The sequence below is a fragment of the Cervus canadensis genome, chromosome 22 (assembly GCF_019320065.1).
Source record: "Cervus canadensis isolate Bull #8, Minnesota chromosome 22, ASM1932006v1, whole genome shotgun sequence".
NCBI classification, from domain to species: Eukaryota; Metazoa; Chordata; class Mammalia; order Artiodactyla; family Cervidae; genus Cervus; species Cervus canadensis.
The window spans coordinates 6,104,102-6,120,629 of record NC_057407.1 but is presented as its reverse complement, the minus strand read 5'-3'; the positions used below and the strand labels follow the sequence as shown (position 1 = coordinate 6,120,629).

General features: G+C 55.2%; 1 protein-coding gene across 18 annotated transcripts in view; it reads right to left on the bottom strand.

Moving 5' to 3' along the window:
* ATP2B2 (ATPase plasma membrane Ca2+ transporting 2) overlaps positions 1 to 16,528 on the bottom strand; it is a 365,670-nt gene that overhangs the window by 105,016 nt on the left and 244,126 nt on the right. For all 18 annotated transcript variants that reach the window (XM_043442927.1, XM_043442910.1, XM_043442919.1 and 15 more), the window contains one exon: positions 12,223 to 12,727. In XM_043442927.1, the coding sequence (XP_043298862.1) occupies positions 12,223 to 12,421 (199 nt within the window). In that variant the 5' untranslated portion in view covers positions 12,422 to 12,727. The remainder of the gene's footprint in view (positions 1 to 12,222; positions 12,728 to 16,528) is intronic.

The following is a 16,528-nucleotide window of genomic DNA, read 5'->3' as shown; positions in this document are numbered from 1 at the left end:
AGAACCTGGGGCTTCAAGCGCAGAAAGGATTGTCTCAAGTGAGAAAGTTCTGGGTGGATTATGCCCCCGCCCTAGTCCATATGCTGAAGTCACAAGGCCTGGAAACTCAGGATGTGACTCTATAGAGTCACCAGAGAGGTGAGCAGTTGCTAAGTTAGGATGAGGTCTTGAGGGGGGCCCTATGCCAGGATGACCCGTGTCCTTACGTGGAGAAAATCTGCAGTCAGAGACAGACACACACAGAAGGAAGATGGTGTGAAGATACAGAGGGGATGGCACCTGCAAGGTAAATATCATCTAGGTCCAACTGGTCTACTGTGTCATTTAAAGCTTGCACTTCCTTATTAATTTTCTACCTGGATGATTTGTCCGCTGGTGGAAGTAGGGTGTTCAAGTCCCCCACCATTATTGTGTTACTGTCGATATTCTCTTTTAAGTCTGCTACTGTTTGCCTTATGGATTGAGGTACTCCTACATTGGGTGCATAGATATTTCCAATTGTCATGTCTTCTTCACCGACAAGGTGAAGGAGAGAGACCTGGGACAGATCCTCCCCTCATGCCCTCAGAAGGAACCGACCCTGCCAACACCTTGATCTCAGACTTCAGCCTCCAGAAAGGTGGGACAATACGTTTCTGTTGTTTAAGCCACTCAGTTTGTGGTCCTTGGTTATGGCAGACCCTGGAAATGTACACATCCCTGCAGCAGGGTGGGGATGGATGAGAGCTGAGGTTCTGTGGGGAGGTGGGGAGCCTGCATGAGGCAGGGGGCAGGGAAGAGGAACGTCTGCCCCCTTCACCATGTGCAGGGATGACTCAGGGCCCCTGGTCCTGGGTGAGGACCTCACCCACCGCACACCTGGGCAGGCCCCTTCCCTCCTGGGCTTCAGTGCATGCTGGGATCGTGGGATGAGATGGTCCCTGAGAGCCACTCCAGACCTGTGGTCCTCATGAGTCTGTGAGTCCCTCCGGCTCTTGTCCCAACCACCCTGACCCGACTGAGCTGGTGTGTGTGGGGGCAGCCCCAGGGAACACACCATTCTGCTGTTTTGTCCAGCAGAGGTTCCCCAGGAGCCCAGGAAGCAGCCTGTCCCTGGAGCTGTCACTCTGTCACTGTCCTCTACGGACCCTTCCTGGCAGCTCTCATGTCTGACTGCCTATCCAGTGTCAGACACCTTGATCACACCCTGCCCGCAGGTGACCCTCTCCTCCTACCTCTCTGACTTCTCCTGCTTTGCTGGTTGCCTGCTCCCTTACCAGCTGGACCTGCACTTGATGAGCACCCCAGGTGAGTTCATTCCTGTATGTTCACGGAGTGTACTCTGCGCCCAGCACTGTTCCAGGCACTGGAATACAGCAGGGAACAACACAGGCCCAGATCTCTGCCCCCCTCTCCCCATGCAGCTTTGGGACTTGTTAGCAGAGTCCCAAACTTCTCTGTAGGCATCGTTGTCATCTAAATGCTCCACCTCCAGGCCTGCCGTCCCATCCCTCAGGGCCCAGCGGAGACCTCTCATTTCACCACAGCCTTGTTCCTCTCCTCGCTGGCCCGTCTCCACCACAAATGGCCAGCTCTGTCTTGAAAACTGAGTCTGCACGATCCTCTCTAGCCCTTGACTGTCTAGTCCAGGCTGGGCCCGCCTCTCCATCACCACTCCTGGGCGGGTCCAGCCGTCACCTCTCTTTCAGATGCCTTTCCCTCCCTCCCCACTGGCTTTATTTCATGGGGTATCTCCCCATCCAACCCAAACCCACGGCTGCCAGCTGTCCCAGCTGCACTGCTCCTCTGCTTGAGGACCGTCACAGACTCCCTCCTGCCTCTTCATTGAAGCACAGAGTTTGTGGCTGAATCTTTGGAGTCCTGGCATGGACTCTGTAATTGCCTGCCTGGGTTTGACTCTCACGCCTGGTTTGGATGCCTCCACTCATTAGCTGTGTGGCCATGGGCAAGTGATCTGATGTCTCTGTGCTTCAGTGTCTTATGAAAACGGGACTACTACTAGTGCCTACTCTGTAGGGTTGTTGGGAAGACCAAATGAAGTGACGATGTGTGCAAAGCTCTTAGAAGAATGTCTGGAGCATCTATATTGCTCAGTTAACTCTAATTATTATCACTGCTGCTGTGGTTCCCTCCTCTAAGCCCCACCCAAGACAGAATAGTTGGCTCTTCCTTTTATATAGCCTTCTTCTCTGCCTCTGTCCACACTTTTCCTTCCACATGGAGTGCCCTTCTCCACTGCAAACCCTGCCTATCCCTCAACATCTTGCTCAAATACCACCTCCTCCATGCAGCCCTCCAAGATCCCCCCACTGGAAGAGTTCACTTCTGCTTCTCGATTCTCTGGCATCTTGTCCGAAGCTATCCTAGAGAAGGAGCAGAGTCTTCTCTGCTCAGAAACGGTCCCTGGGAACATTTTCTGGGACCACAGAAATTTGTAAGGGGCCTCCCTTTGGGGTGGAGGCTGATGCTGGCAGGTGGGTATGAGAGAACCATCTGTGGAGGCCCTAATTTCCACTGACTATAAATAACTACGGATCTGAAACCACAGCAGGGCCTGCGCTGTGCCAGGAGGAGTAAGATAATCATTGTGGGGGTGAAAGGGAGGCTGTGTAAGTAACTCACCTGCCCCATTGAGGCCTCTCCTGTGACAGGCAGGCCTAGAGGGACAGGTGGCCTTAGACCTCTTGAGTTTTGTGGGACCCAGGCCGGGTGGACCACTGACATTGCTAAGACAGTCCAGCCTATGGTTGCTAAGCAGCATCTCTCATCCCTCAGCCCACTTGACAGATGAGGAAACAGGCTCAGGAAGGCAAAGTAATCAGAGACTGGTGTCCAGGGCTCTGGGCTTCTGAATCCAGAGACAGACTGCCTGGGAACGCCCACGGACCTTTGGAAGCCAGTGTGAGCAGGACTCTGAAGCTGCCTGGTGGAGACTCTGGGTGAGGGCTTGGTGCAAGGGGCCAAGGGCACTGCCCCGGCCAGGGCTGTGGTGGGGCCTCAGTCACACGCTAAGGATGTGAAGTTACAGTCTTTCAAAGGAAGAAGAATCTGGTGACTGGCTCTGAGTTAGTCACCATTTGGCCAGTGTGACGTCTGCATGGCTGGGGGTGGGCGGTGGTGCCAAGGACCTGGAAGAACCTGAGACCCCTAGACCTGCTCTCTTCATTGGCATTGAGGCTTGCAGTTCTCTCAGCCGACAGGGGCCAGAGTGAGGTTGGTCCCCACTCCAGGCTTTCCAGCCCCGTGAGTCTTCTAACACACATGGGTGGGCTACACACAGGAGCCCAGACTGTGGTCAGTGGGCAGGGTGCAAGACGAACCTCCCAAGGTCCCACTGTGGGCCAGGCTCTCTCTGTGCGTTTTCTCACTCAATCCAGAGACCAGCATGGATTCTGGGGGCTGGAGATTACCCACTTCCACTTAACAGATGTAAAAACCAAGGCACTGAGAATTTATAGAACCAGAGCTCCAACCCAGGCTTTAAGATACTACAGTTTAGCATCTTTCTATAATATTAGAGGTTTCCAAATTTTTTTCTTTTCTTTTTAAAAAGTCCTTTTTTAAAAAAAAGAAAGAAAATTTACTAGATGCTTAACAATGCAAAACAGATTTAAAAAAAAGAAGCTGCTCTGGTACGCAGTGGGGCAGGAAGGCCAGAGCCCTACCTACTCAGCATCTACCTGTCCCCTGGGCAGCTCCATGGAACCCCAGGGAAACGAGTATGAGAACCACCTCACCCAGACCTCAGTCCCCCTGCCTTTAGCAAGCTTTTTGGCTTCCCAGACCCCCAGAGAGGAGCTGCTCTCGGGCCTGTCTCAGGGAGCTCATGGTTCATTTCACATTTATGTGGACAGCACAGCATAGACAAACATAACCACAATCAGCAGGCCGACAGTCTGCATGCACTGCATGAACGCACCGGCTAAAACCCAGTCAATCCACGGCCCGTGGACTGGAGCCCTCTCCCCTTGGGATACATGCTGGGTCCCAGCCGCGATGAGTCCCTCACTTCTCCCTGGGCACGTCCTGGGCCTTTGCTCAAGCGGCTCCTCTCACTGCGAATAAGCTCCCCGTCCGGTCACTGCGTGCCCAACTCCCCCCAGCCCTGCCTGGGAGGAGACCCGGCGCAAAGGACGCATCTCCTCACTCGTCTCCAGTCGGGCGGGGATGGCCCCACCTTTGTCCAAGTGCCTTCCCTCTTGCCGTAGAGCTTTTCTTCTCAACAGCAGCCGGAAGATGAAGGGGGCTACCTGGGTACATTCACGTGCCAGCCTGTCTGGGCACCCGTCCTGGCTGGGTCCCTTGCTAGTGGTGGGGCCCTGCACCCCAATTTTCTCATTGGAAAGCTGGGGATACAAATAGTTCCTGTTTCACATGGGTTTGAGAGGATTAACGAATATAATGTCACGAAGCCTCAGCAGACGGGCTGGCCGTCTGTGAGTCAAACAGTCTCTGGGACTACAACTGTACCTGGAATCACAGCTATACCTGGGACCACAGCCGTACCTGGAATCCCAGCTGGAACTGAACTCTTAGCTGGCAGTCCTATCACAGCTAGACTGGAAGCGTCTTCAAGGCAGGGGGATTAACAACCCAGCTCTGCATCCCCCTTTCCAGGGAATCTTTGGGCAGCTTTGGAGCAGAAGGACGTCAGGAAGGGGCTCCTCCACCCCAGACCTTGGACCAACAGGGCATGGAAGGCTGCCCCATCCCGGCCCCGCCCACCTGTCTCACGTTCAAGCACATAATACAGAGACTGCCCGAGCAGCAGACAGAACCCAGAGGAGCCACGTGGCCCAAGCCTGCACATAGTAGGTGCACAACACACATCTTTTCAATGCATGACTGTGTGTTAGCTTCCATATCTGCTCAGTACAACAGATGAGGGGTAAGAACTGGACAATCTTGAATAATACCTGTATTCATTGGTTCTGGAAGGTGGGTGTGCTTATCATGCCATTTACAGACGGGAAAACTGTGGCCGTGGCTCAAGCGCCCCCCGGGTGAAGCTCTTCCCCTTCCTTCTCTTTTCTGAGCACAGAGTAGGCACTCAGTGTTTAGGACACATTGATTCTGTAAACCAAAGGTGGCTTCAGAGCACAAATGAGGACCGCCTTCCTCTGTACGCTGTGGCTTCCTGCACACAGGGATGCTGGGAGGCCCAGATAAGAAGGACTGGCCCTGATAAGTCTGCACCCAGTAAATTACAGCCACTGGCTGGCCTGGGGACGCAGGCTTTTTGGATGGTGGGCCTGCCTGGTGAGAGGCCCACCTGAGACGGGGCCTACGCCCCTTCTCTTGGCCTGATTTCAAAGCACTGACCAGGTCAAACAGTACTGGTCAAGGTCAAGGAACATGCAGTTCCTGGAAACCCGCCCCCTCCCACCCCCACTTCCCCATTCACCACCCTGGCCAGGAGGCCCCACGAGTGACAGGTCAGGCCCCTCCTCTAACTGTTCTGCACTCTCCCGGCCTCCCCTGAGCCTGTACAACGGTCTGTCCATCACTGACTCTGCTGCCCCAGCCTGGGAAGACACGGAGCACCACGTATCAATCAACAAGTGGGTTTATCTCACTGATGATTCAGAAGGATGTGCGCGTGGCATTCTGGACGGCGTCTACACGTGATTCATCGGACTTCCATGGAAAACTGTGCTTCTACGGGATTTGTTTTTCCTGATGGTGCTGGGAGTGAGGGGAGGGGATAGAAGCACTGCAAGTCAAATACAGGGCTCATTTTTGGAAACCCACAGACTCACACATGTTGCTTAAGCCCCTTACCTGCCCAGAAAAGCTGCCTCTCTCTTCTCCACCCATGTAAACACAACCTGTCCCTTAAAGTCACCCAGAGTCCCAGGCTGACACTGAGATCGCAGCTGCCATGTGCCAGGCACTTGGCATTTGACACACTTTACCCTGATGCTGGGAAAGACTGAAGGCAAAAGGAGAAGGGGGTGGCAGAGGATGAGATGGTTGGATGGCATCACTGACTCAATGGACATGAGTTTGAGCAAACTCTGGGAGCTGGTGAAGGACAGGGAAGCCTGGCATGCTGCAGTCTATGAGGTCGCAAAGAGTCGGACACAACTTAGCAACTGAACAACAACAACGTTCTGATCTTCCCAGGAACCCCGTGAAAGAGGCCCTGTTATTATCTCCTGTCATAGATGAAGAAACGGAGGCACAGAGATGTTAGACAATGGCCCAGTGCTCCATAGCTGGATGAAAATGGAGCTGGGACTTGACCATGACACTGAGTTAGCCCCTTCACTTCTGGGACACTAGCCAGAGACTCCCCGCCCCCCAACCTGGATGCACCCAGCTTCCGCCTGCTTCCCTGGTGTAATTATTAACAGTGTGGGGTTTGGCTATGATCACTCCCTAATTGGTGCTCTTAAATCCTGCCTTCACTCCTCAGCTGCCTCCTTGAGTCTATCCTTTCTCCCCATCCTCCAAGGCATGGAGCATGCCTGCTGCTCCTCTATACCTCCCCTGCGCACAGTAGGACTGCACCTTTCTGGGGTAAGCATGTGACTGGATCTGACCAATCAGACTATTCCCACCTCCAGCCACAGGGATTGGTTCAAGAGCAGCTCCAGGTGGCCCCCGGGGTAGTCTGTTCTGATACTTCATGGAGGGGTGGGGGGGCCCTGAGAAAGAGGTGACTTTGACTGCTGGAGCCCTCATGGGGTGAGGGCCTGCCAGAGAAGGAAGCCAACACAGAGGACAGTGGAGGCAGAAGACAACAGGAGAGGGATGAACAAAGCCCTTCTCAGCATCAGAGGCCCTGGATCCACCCATGCCTGAGGCCAGGACAATCCCTGGACTTCTCAGTTGGACAAATCAGAAAAAAATTCCTTTTTTTTTGCATAAGCCAATTTGAAACACATTTATATCAAATAGAATCCTCTGTCCATGGGATTCTCCAGGCAAGAATACTGGAGTAGGTTGCCGTTCCCTCTTCCAGGGGATCTTCCCAACCTAGGGATTGAACCCTGGTCTCCTGCGTCTCCTGCATTGTAGGCGGATTCTTTCACAGCTGAGCCACTGGGAAAGCCCCAAATAGAATCCTAATAGATAGAAACACTCAGTAAATACTGAAAGATGATGATTTCTTTGGTAGAAAACCTTCAAAGCAGTTTCAACTCACTGTCTCCAAATGGTGGGAGAGGGAAGTAGCACAGTCCCCCATTTTACAAGTGAGAAAACTGAGGTCTGGAGAGTCTAAATATTTTGCCTGAAGTCACGAGCCTGCTGAGCGACAACAGTGAGGCCAGAACACCTCCCAGGGTGTCATGCCGGGCCCCTCCTCTGCCCCTCTGTCTCTGGGGAGACAGAGCGTCATGGTGGCAAACAGGAGACCCCCCGCCCCTCGCTGCCTTCATGCTCTGCCCCGTGCCCAGTGGGAGGCGGCCCTGTGGGCGACGCAGGCCCCTGCGGGTCTTGTCCATCACCGCGTTCAGGCCACGTGGGGCCCCATCCCTCACCATCTGCCCTCTCTCCCCCACTTGGGCTGCAGGATTCATACAAAATTAACTGGAGGTTCCGTTTCACAGCACCCCGCAGGATCCGGTTCCCACCGCCCCCTGCCGCTGCCCGGTCTCCTCTGTCCCCTTTCTGCCCCACCATGAAATATGCAACGCGGGGAGCACCCTGAGGGGCCTCTCTGCCCACCCCAGCTGACAGCCGGTGGTGCGGGGTCCGGAGTGAAGGACGCGTGCCGGGCGAGCTGAGTGGCTCAGGGCTGCCCCTCGGGGCTCTGGGGACTGAAGCCGCGTGTTCCCTCGGTGACGTCCTGCCCCCAGTCTGCAGCCTTCCATACCCCACAGAGAGGGACGCAGAACGTCTCCATTGCTTCTTTCTCTCTCCCTTCGTTCTGCCAATATTTTTGACCCTCCAAGTGCTGCAGCAGGTGCTGGGGACACAATGAAGAATGAAAAACAGCTCCTGCGCCCCAGGGCTCACAGGCCTCCCCAACACCCACTACCCATCTTTCTGGATCATGCGAAGCCACCTCCTCTGGGAAGCCTCCTCTGATAGCATGCTGACTCTCTGTTGGGCACCATCTCATTTAATTGCCTAATTCTTGCACCAGGATGGGGCCAGAGCATGTTGGTTTTTTTCCCTTTCTTTTCTTTTTTTTTTTTTTTTTTTTAAAAAAAAAGAGACTATTTGGGTGTGAAAATAACAATGACAGCGATCATCTTTTTGTGTCTCAGGGCTGCCACACACAGGGCTAAACCCTTCAGGCAGGTGATCTGATTTAATTCTCACACATTTCTATAAGGAAGGTAGTGTTATTATGCCCATTTCACAGAGAAGACAACTGAGGCTCAGAGAGGATTCACTGAGCTCTCCCAGTGTGTCTCAAAGAGTAAGCCAGTCAGGAGTCAGACCTGGGCATCAGGGGCTCTACTGCCCCAGGCTGGATGGGTGTGGAAGGAGGGGGACAGTGGAGGGCATCAAGGGAGGGCACCGCCAGATGGACAAGAACCTACGGTGGGAGAGGAGAGCAGTGGTGCTCAGTGGCCCAGTGACATATCCAGTATTGCCAGGCCGTGGGCGCCGAGCTCGTGGTCAGGGTGGGCGGCTGGGGGTGCCCTGGGTGGGAGCTGACCTCTATGGCTTCAAACCACCTTGATCACCCTCAGCAATCTTTTTGCCTAAAATTGCTGGACTTATGGGAGGCCTGGGGCACTTTCCCAGAGTGTGTCTCAGAGGCCACTCCCTGCTGACATCAGCAGATGAGGGCAGAGGGTGTTGGGAATGGCCCACCTGGGCCTCTGTCTGGAGCCGGGACAGCCCCAGATCACAGGGCTTTGGAGCCACGGGCTGGGGCGGGAGGCCAAGCATCGCCCTGAGTCTGAAGAGGGCCGAACAGGGCAGACAAAGGCTGAAGGGGAGAGAGAAGGTGGAAAGTGCCCTGGTGGCTCCCCCTGGCAGACAGAGGGCACCTTTGTAGGACTGTTCCCAGGTCACACGCGTGTGGCTTGGGGCTGAGGGCATGGCTGGGCGTGGTGCCTCACACAGTTGTGTTTAAAGTCTGCTCTGATGTGAGCCGTGGTGGCGACTTTGAGCCCTCTTGCTTCCCATCTGTGAAATGGGTGACACCACCTGCATGCAGCAAGGTGGGTGATAAGGCTGAAGAAGAGCCTAGGAAAACGTGTGTAGCACCAGCTGGGACATGGGCCAGTGTCCCGGCCAGAAGAGTCAGATTCCAGCCTTTCTGGAAATCATCGCTACTTCTTCCAAAGCGGTGACAATCCTACTGGAAACAACAAGAGCTGACGCTGACTGAGGAGGACGCACATGCTGGGCCTCACTCGTGTGCCCGACCTCACCCGGTGTTCAGAATCTGTGTAACTGATGGGGAAATGGAGGTGTTCAGTCTCTGGGGCTGAACTCTAACACACAGCGCTGTCCTCACGCCTGGTAGATGCTGTGTTAAGCTATTTCACTTTGTCCTCATCACAGCCCTATGAGGTTAGTTAGTGAGTTAAGTCGCTCAGTCGTGTCCGACTCTTTGTGACCCCATGGACTGTAGCCCACCAGGCTCCGCCATCCTTGGGATTCTCCAGGCAAGAATACTGGAGTGGGTTGCCATTTCCTCCTGAGGTGGTCACTAGGATTTTCCCATTTTTTTCAGATGAGAACACTAAGGCACAGGGAGGCTGAGTAACTTGCCTAGAAACACACAGCTGTCAACCGCCCAGCTGGGATTTGAATCCCAGTCATCCAAGTCCAGGTCCAAGGGTAGCATTACACTTGTCGGTCCTTCCTCAAACCTCTCCCAGCTCCATCTGCAACCTGGGAGATCCCTCAGGGCAGCAACGCAGCAGGCGCTCTGGTTAATCCCGTTATGGACTTTCCCTCTCCTCAGGGAGCTTTCAACCATCAGACATCTCTCTTGATGCTCATGAAATATTAGGAAAACAACCTCCGGTGAGGTCAGATAAAAGTCTCAAAGGCGTACAAATGACAGGTGGCAGAGCTATAGTCATGATCACTTCCGTTTCACAGATGAGAAAGCAAAGTCTCCTTTATTTTTCTTTTCACATAATGCCTCACTTCTTGCAGCACACCAGCAGCCTGAGGAATTCCATCTAAGAAATGCTGCTCTGTGCCATATCACATGCTTTCCCTTTTCTTTCCTCCATGGCCAAGTTCAAATACCACCTCCTCCAGGAAGTCCCCCCAGCTCACTTCTCTGATCTCTGGGGCCCTTGGCTGCACTAGGTCTGGGATTTGCTCTTGTGGCTGCTCAGCTGCTTGAGAGCTGCTCTCTGGGGAGCGGGGACTCAGCGGCCACATTTCAGGGTTTTACGGGACAGTTATCCACCCTCCTCTATGCCAGCTGGGAGCTGGGTGTTCAGAGAGGAGCAGGACGGGGCTCCTGTCAGGCACGCACCTGCTGCCCCCAGCCCTGGAGTGTGGCTGTGAGCCACTCAGTGTCCCAGAGCCTGTCAGGTGGGAGGGGAGGGTGGGTGTCTCAACCCGGGATCCAGGGCCCAGCTTTGAAGAGCTCTGTGAACCTGCTGGCCATGTAGACCACACTGTTGCATGCAGTTGGCTGTTTTTCTGGGTAGGGGAGGGGACATAGCTTCCATCAAGTTTTCTACAGAGTCTGGGGGTCCAGAGACACTTAAGAATTCCTGACTCAAGAGAATCGCCTGGTCCCACTCAAAATGCAAAGACCATTTGGACAACCCTGTCTCCTAGCAGGCTAGTTGTGCCAACCTGATGGTGGAGGACAGCACAGACTATTCTACCACGGGTAGGTGTTCACAGCAGGCTGGGGCCAGGAGGCCCCCAGGCCGAGCCCACTCTCAAGCCCTGAGCTACAGTCACACAGCGAAGGAAGGATGCTTCCCCTATTTCCACTCTCCCCGCCAAAAACCAGACCAAACAACATCAAAGAAGATGTTTCTAAACTTCTGCCTAGACTCAGCAACATGGGCAAAACATCAGAGACAGGAGCCAGCCTGGGAAGTAGGACTCATCTTAGTTTCTCCTCCTGACCTGAGAGAGGCGGGCCCCAGACCAAGAGGGACACTGACCCCCAGCACCACTGGGCACTCGGGTGCCAGTACGGTGAGGGACCGCCTGGCCCCGGCTGAGTGGCAAGGCCCATGCAGCCTCTGCAGCGAGTGTGCTCAGGGTTAGCGCCCAGCAGGGCCCGGGGCATGGGGGCTGGAGCCGGGAGATGGTGTGGGAGGGATCTCCGGCCTCAAATTTGTCGCTGGTCAGTAGGGGTGAGATTTCAGACACTGCCTGCCTCCCAGATTGTGGCCTATCCCTGGAGGAGGACTGTCATCCACTCTCTTTAGAATAATAATGCCTGCCACACATTGAGCACCTACTGTATGCACGCTTGGGCTTCCACTAGGCACTGTGAGATAAGCATTAGCCCCATTTTCCAGAGGAAGAAACTGAGGCAGCCTCTTTGTGCAAAGCTGCAGTGCCAGGGCAGAGTGCCTCACACCTGAACCTGAGGGGTGTATGTAGGGAACGCTTCTCTCTCGTGGTGAAGGGAAGATGACTGTGGGGAGGGGACCCAAACTCTGAGCTCTGGTGCCCAGGCGAGGCTTCTGTCTTTCCTCTCTGCCCTGCAGCAGACAACCTGGCCTTGGTCCCCTCCAGGGGAGCCCCCAGGAGGCTGAAACCTCCCCTCTCTGGAGATCACAGGCCTGCTCATTAGTAGCGCTACTAGTAAAGAACCCATTTGCCAATGCAGGAGACATAAAAGATGCAGGTTTGGTCCCTGGGTTGGGAAGATCCCCTGGAGAAGGAAAAGGCAATCTGCTCCAGTATTCATGCCTGAGAAATCCCACAGACAGAAGCCTGGAGGGCTACCGTCCATAGAGTCGCAGAGAGTTGCACATGACTAAAGTGACTTAACACACGTACACAAGAAAGCCCCACGCCATCTTCAAGGTATGACACACATGGGCGTCCGTCACCTTTCCCATGATGGCCCAACTTCCTGCCTGTCTGTCATCCTAGTAGCTTCATGGCTGCCCCAGACTGAGGGATCCCCAATCAGAGTCTGGACGTGTGAGTCAGACATGACCAAGCCCAGTGGTGGGGAGCTGGGGAGCTGGAATCGGCTCATTGATTCCATGCTGAAGCCCGGATGTGGAGATTCCTGGGGCCTGGAGCTGGGAGCCCAGGGTCTCACTGACCCCTGAACCCAGACCCCAGGTGGGAGCCTCCCGCACCTACCTTCGACAGGGGAGGTTTTGAGGCGCCGGCAGATGGCGTCAGTGTCCCCGTAGGTCTCCTTGATCTTGACCACGGCCTCAGTGCCCCGAAGTTCCATGAGGGAGCGCAGCTCCTCCATCGTGCACCCGAACTCGCCCCCATGGCTAGACTCGTTTCTTTGGTTTTTGGAGTAAAAGTCGCTGTTGGTCATGTCACCCATGTCTGCCGCAGTCCCCGCTCGGGGCGGGCCCGAGGGTCAGCGCCGGACAGGAGGCTGCCGGCCGATGGCTCCGCGTGGCTGTCTCCAGCACAGCCTCACTGGACTGCTGTGGCTCCAGGCGGCCGGCTCCAGGGGGTGGCGGAGGTGGGCTGGCGACGGTGGCGGTGGGCTCTGAGGGGCGTCCCCAGGCACGGGGCAAGGTCCAGGGGCCAGAGGGACTCAGGGCTGCAGACCCAGGAGTCTCCATTCAGCGGGGCCCATGCTGCTTCCGGGAGCCGGCATCTACATGGTCAGGGGTGGGGGCGCCTGCAGGGACAAGCAGAGTGGTGACGAAGGTCAGGTGCCAGAGGCCTCAGGGGACAGGTGCTCAGAAAGGGACTCAGGGGCCACACACAGACGCACACACCCTACCCCAAATAACACCCATTACACATACACACACCCAGACGCTGATGTTCATATAAAGCCGCGTCGTGCACCAGCACACGCCGTAAACCCAACCGTACTGATGCCCACCGGGCGCTCCACACCATCCCTCCCCCAGGTACAGCCTGACGTATCCTCATAACACTCTCTAGCCCCCAACAGCCCACTGGGCACACACTGGCCTCACAACATGAACCCTGGTGGACACACAGCCTCCGACACACAGCTCAGGGTGCAACACCCAATCGCCTACTTTAGGGCCTGGCCTAACCAAAGCCACACACACCCCCCAACACAGGGCTCCCCTTCGCACACGCCCCGGTGGACACCCCTCCCGACCATGAACACTGTCACACGCAGTCACATTTACAGGCGTCATCTTCACAGCCCACCTCCTCCCCTCAGACACACCCGTGCGCACAACCCTGTTTACACACATGCCATGCCCACACAATCGGGGCACATCCCCCTCCCCCAAAGTTCACAGCTCCCAGGCTCCTCCCCTCCAGCACAGATGCTTCCCGTGTCCAGGTCTCCTGCGTCTGCTGATAGGCACTGTTCTCCCCCTAGGCATGGGGGTGGAAGAAAGCCCCCCGCCTCCACCCGCAGCCCGCAAGCACTCTGATCAAGGCCCTTGTGTCCTGGCCAGAGGGTCCAGCTCATGTACGTTCAACGTGATGTCACCGTGGCTGTCAGCACGCTCTGGGCTCCACGGAACCCTCACCTGGGGGCCCCGCGGTCCAGCACCATGGACAGCGGCAGCTGCGTTCCCTCGGGGCGCACCGGCGGCTTCTCCCTGCCCGCCCGGCCACCCTTGCAGGAGTGTGGCATCTGTGAGGCTGCCAGGAGAGAACCCAATCCACCCAGACACCCAACACCGGTGGCCAAGGCCCCGGCAAGCGTTGGGTGACAAAGGGCCTCTGCTGAGCTTGGCCGGGCCTGGCACAGGGACTAGCCCCGCCCAGCAGGCATGGACACCTGGCCATCCGAGGTCCAGGACAATGAGGGGGAAGGGGTGTGGGCAGGAAGATGGGACTGAGCCCCCACCCTGGCCCCAGCCCCACCCGGGTGTCCCCTCCCCTGCTCCTTCTCTTTCCTTCACAATCCTTTCCTGTTGCACAGGATTTTAGAGCTGGAGAGTAATTTCAGGGTTCCTCTCATTTTCCCAGGGAGGAGCCTGAAGCTCAGCAAGGGAAAAGAAGTTGTCACAGAGCAAAGGTGGACGGAGCCCACGGATGGCCTGGATCTCCCGACGCCCAGCCCGCTGCTCTTTCCCCTCTCACTAGGGGGCGCTCCCTCCTTTCTCGCTGAAGACCAGGGCCAATGGAGGGGGAACAACACAGGATTCTAAATCACAGCAATACGGGTTCAAATCCGAGCTCTCTCAAGTCCTGGCTGTGGGGTCCTGGGCGAGCCCCTTCACTTTCGTGAGGCCCGGTTTCTTCATCTATAAAAGAAGTCAGTCTGCCCTGGCCCCCTGTGACCGCTCAGTTTACTGGAAACTAATTATGAACCATGTTCAAATCCAGTGCGTGTCCACTCGGGGTGCAGGGCTTCCCAGCCTAGGGCAGGGGGTGCTGGAGCCACAGGAGAAGCCTGTCATACCTCAGAGGAGGGCCCTTAGCTCAAGGATGCAGTAGGAAGCCTGGCTTTCACACCGGGGCCAACTCGTATCGCGTGGCGTAGAACTTACAATGGAGCTGATGCCTTAGGCAGAGGCACGAGGCACCAAAAAGTGTGTGCTCGGGGCTCCCACCCACAGTCCTGCAGGAACACTCAGGGTCATCAGCCACCCAAGCACACACCACCCCCAGAACCCATGAGTTCGGACCCCAATGGTACATCTCTGGGAGGAGCAGGTGAAGCAAGGACCAAGCAGGGCTGTGTGCAGAGATGCCGTGGAGGCTCTGGGAGACACAGCCCCTGGGTTCAAGTTCTGCCACCTCTCAGCAGAATGGGAGGCAAATCAACTTCAGTTTCATTATCTTAAATAAAAGCAGGGAGAGTAATAGTATCTACCTCGTAGGTATTATGAGGCTTAAATGCATTATTTCATGCAGAATATTTAGAATCAAGACAAGCACATGGTAAGCACTAATTCTTGTGACTATCACCAATCCACACAAGCACTTTTTGAGAAAATCTCGTTATTCCCTAGAACACGCACGGAAACTGAAACCCAGAGAGGTGAAGTCACTTGTCCAAGGTCACAGAGTGAGTGAGTGGCAGAGCTGGGATTTGAACCCAGGCAGTCTGGATCCAGAGACATATCCTTAATCAGGAGGCGTTGCTGCCTTCCCTGGTAGTATCTCCCTCACTGGGCTCTGCGATGCTTAAATGAAGTGCCATATGTGAACGAAAGTGCTTTGCAAACCACAAGGGACTCTCTAACCCCGAGGTGCTGTTTTCTATCTGTCCTCTTGCTACCTGCGGCGTGGCTTACAGGCACCGATAATTACATCTCTGACACCACGAGCTATGAGAACCGTTAGCAGTAATTACATCTGTGATGACAACAGTAGGCATCAGTTAATGGGCGACTGGTGATTTTAATGGCTGTTGTGTGAAGATGAACAATGATCTTCAACCATTTATGCATTCACCCTCCCATCCATCCATCCATCCATCCATCCAATCATCCATTCATTAATTGTGCTGTGGGCACCTACTTTGTGCCAGGCAGTGGCTAATCCAGACATGGGTCCTGCCCTCCAGGAGCTGACAAGGGGCAAGAGAGACAATCAAAAGGCCTGTTATAACATGATGAGTTTGCCAGAACAGGGAGTCAGTCCCAGATGCTGTGGATTTCTAGAGCAGGAAGATGTGATCGAGCTCAGGGTATCAGGGAAGATTTTTCTCTCAATATGAGTAGGGAATATTCTTCCCCTACAGGAAAATGGGCTGCGTGACTTTGGAGAAGTCACCTAACCTCTCTGGGGCTCATCTGCCTAGTGAGGTCGGCCCACCTGTCTTACTGGCTGCTCTAAGAACCCACTGAGATCCGGTGTATGGGTCTCTCTGCAGCCCCTGGCCCCTGGAGCAGACACTCTGCAGTAAGCTGGCTTCTGTGCCTCCTCCCACCTCCCTCCCACCTACCCCTCCGGTATTAGCAAGTGCCCCTCCCTCAAGGTTGCAATGAGGTTCATTTGCAGCCAGCTCTCAGCTGCGCACTGACAGTCACCCCTGTCCTAACGAATGGGCACATAGCCTGCTATGGACTGAATGTGTCCCCCTGCCCCAAGTTCATGTGGTGAAGGTCCCAATCCCCAGTGTGATGGCACTGGAGGTGGGGCATTTGGGAGGTAATTAGGTCATGAGGGTGGAGCCCTCATGAATGGGACTAGTCTTCTTATCAAAAGAGACAGGAGAGAGACAATCTTTCTTGACAGTGTGAGGACAGTGAGGAGACGGCCATCTGTAAGTCAGGAAGTGGGTTCTCACCAGGAACTGAATCTGCTGGTAACTTGATCTTGGACTTCCCAGCCTCTAGCACTATGAGAAAAGAAATTTCTGCTGTCTAAGCTGCCCGGTCTATGGTATTTTGTTATCTAGCAACCTGAGCTAAGCCATGGGCCTGGGCAGGGCAGAGAGCCAGTCCTGGGACCAGAGAGGTTAAGCGACACCCTAGGGGTCACACAGCCAACTGGGGCCACAGCCTATTGACAAGCTCCTCCCTGCTTC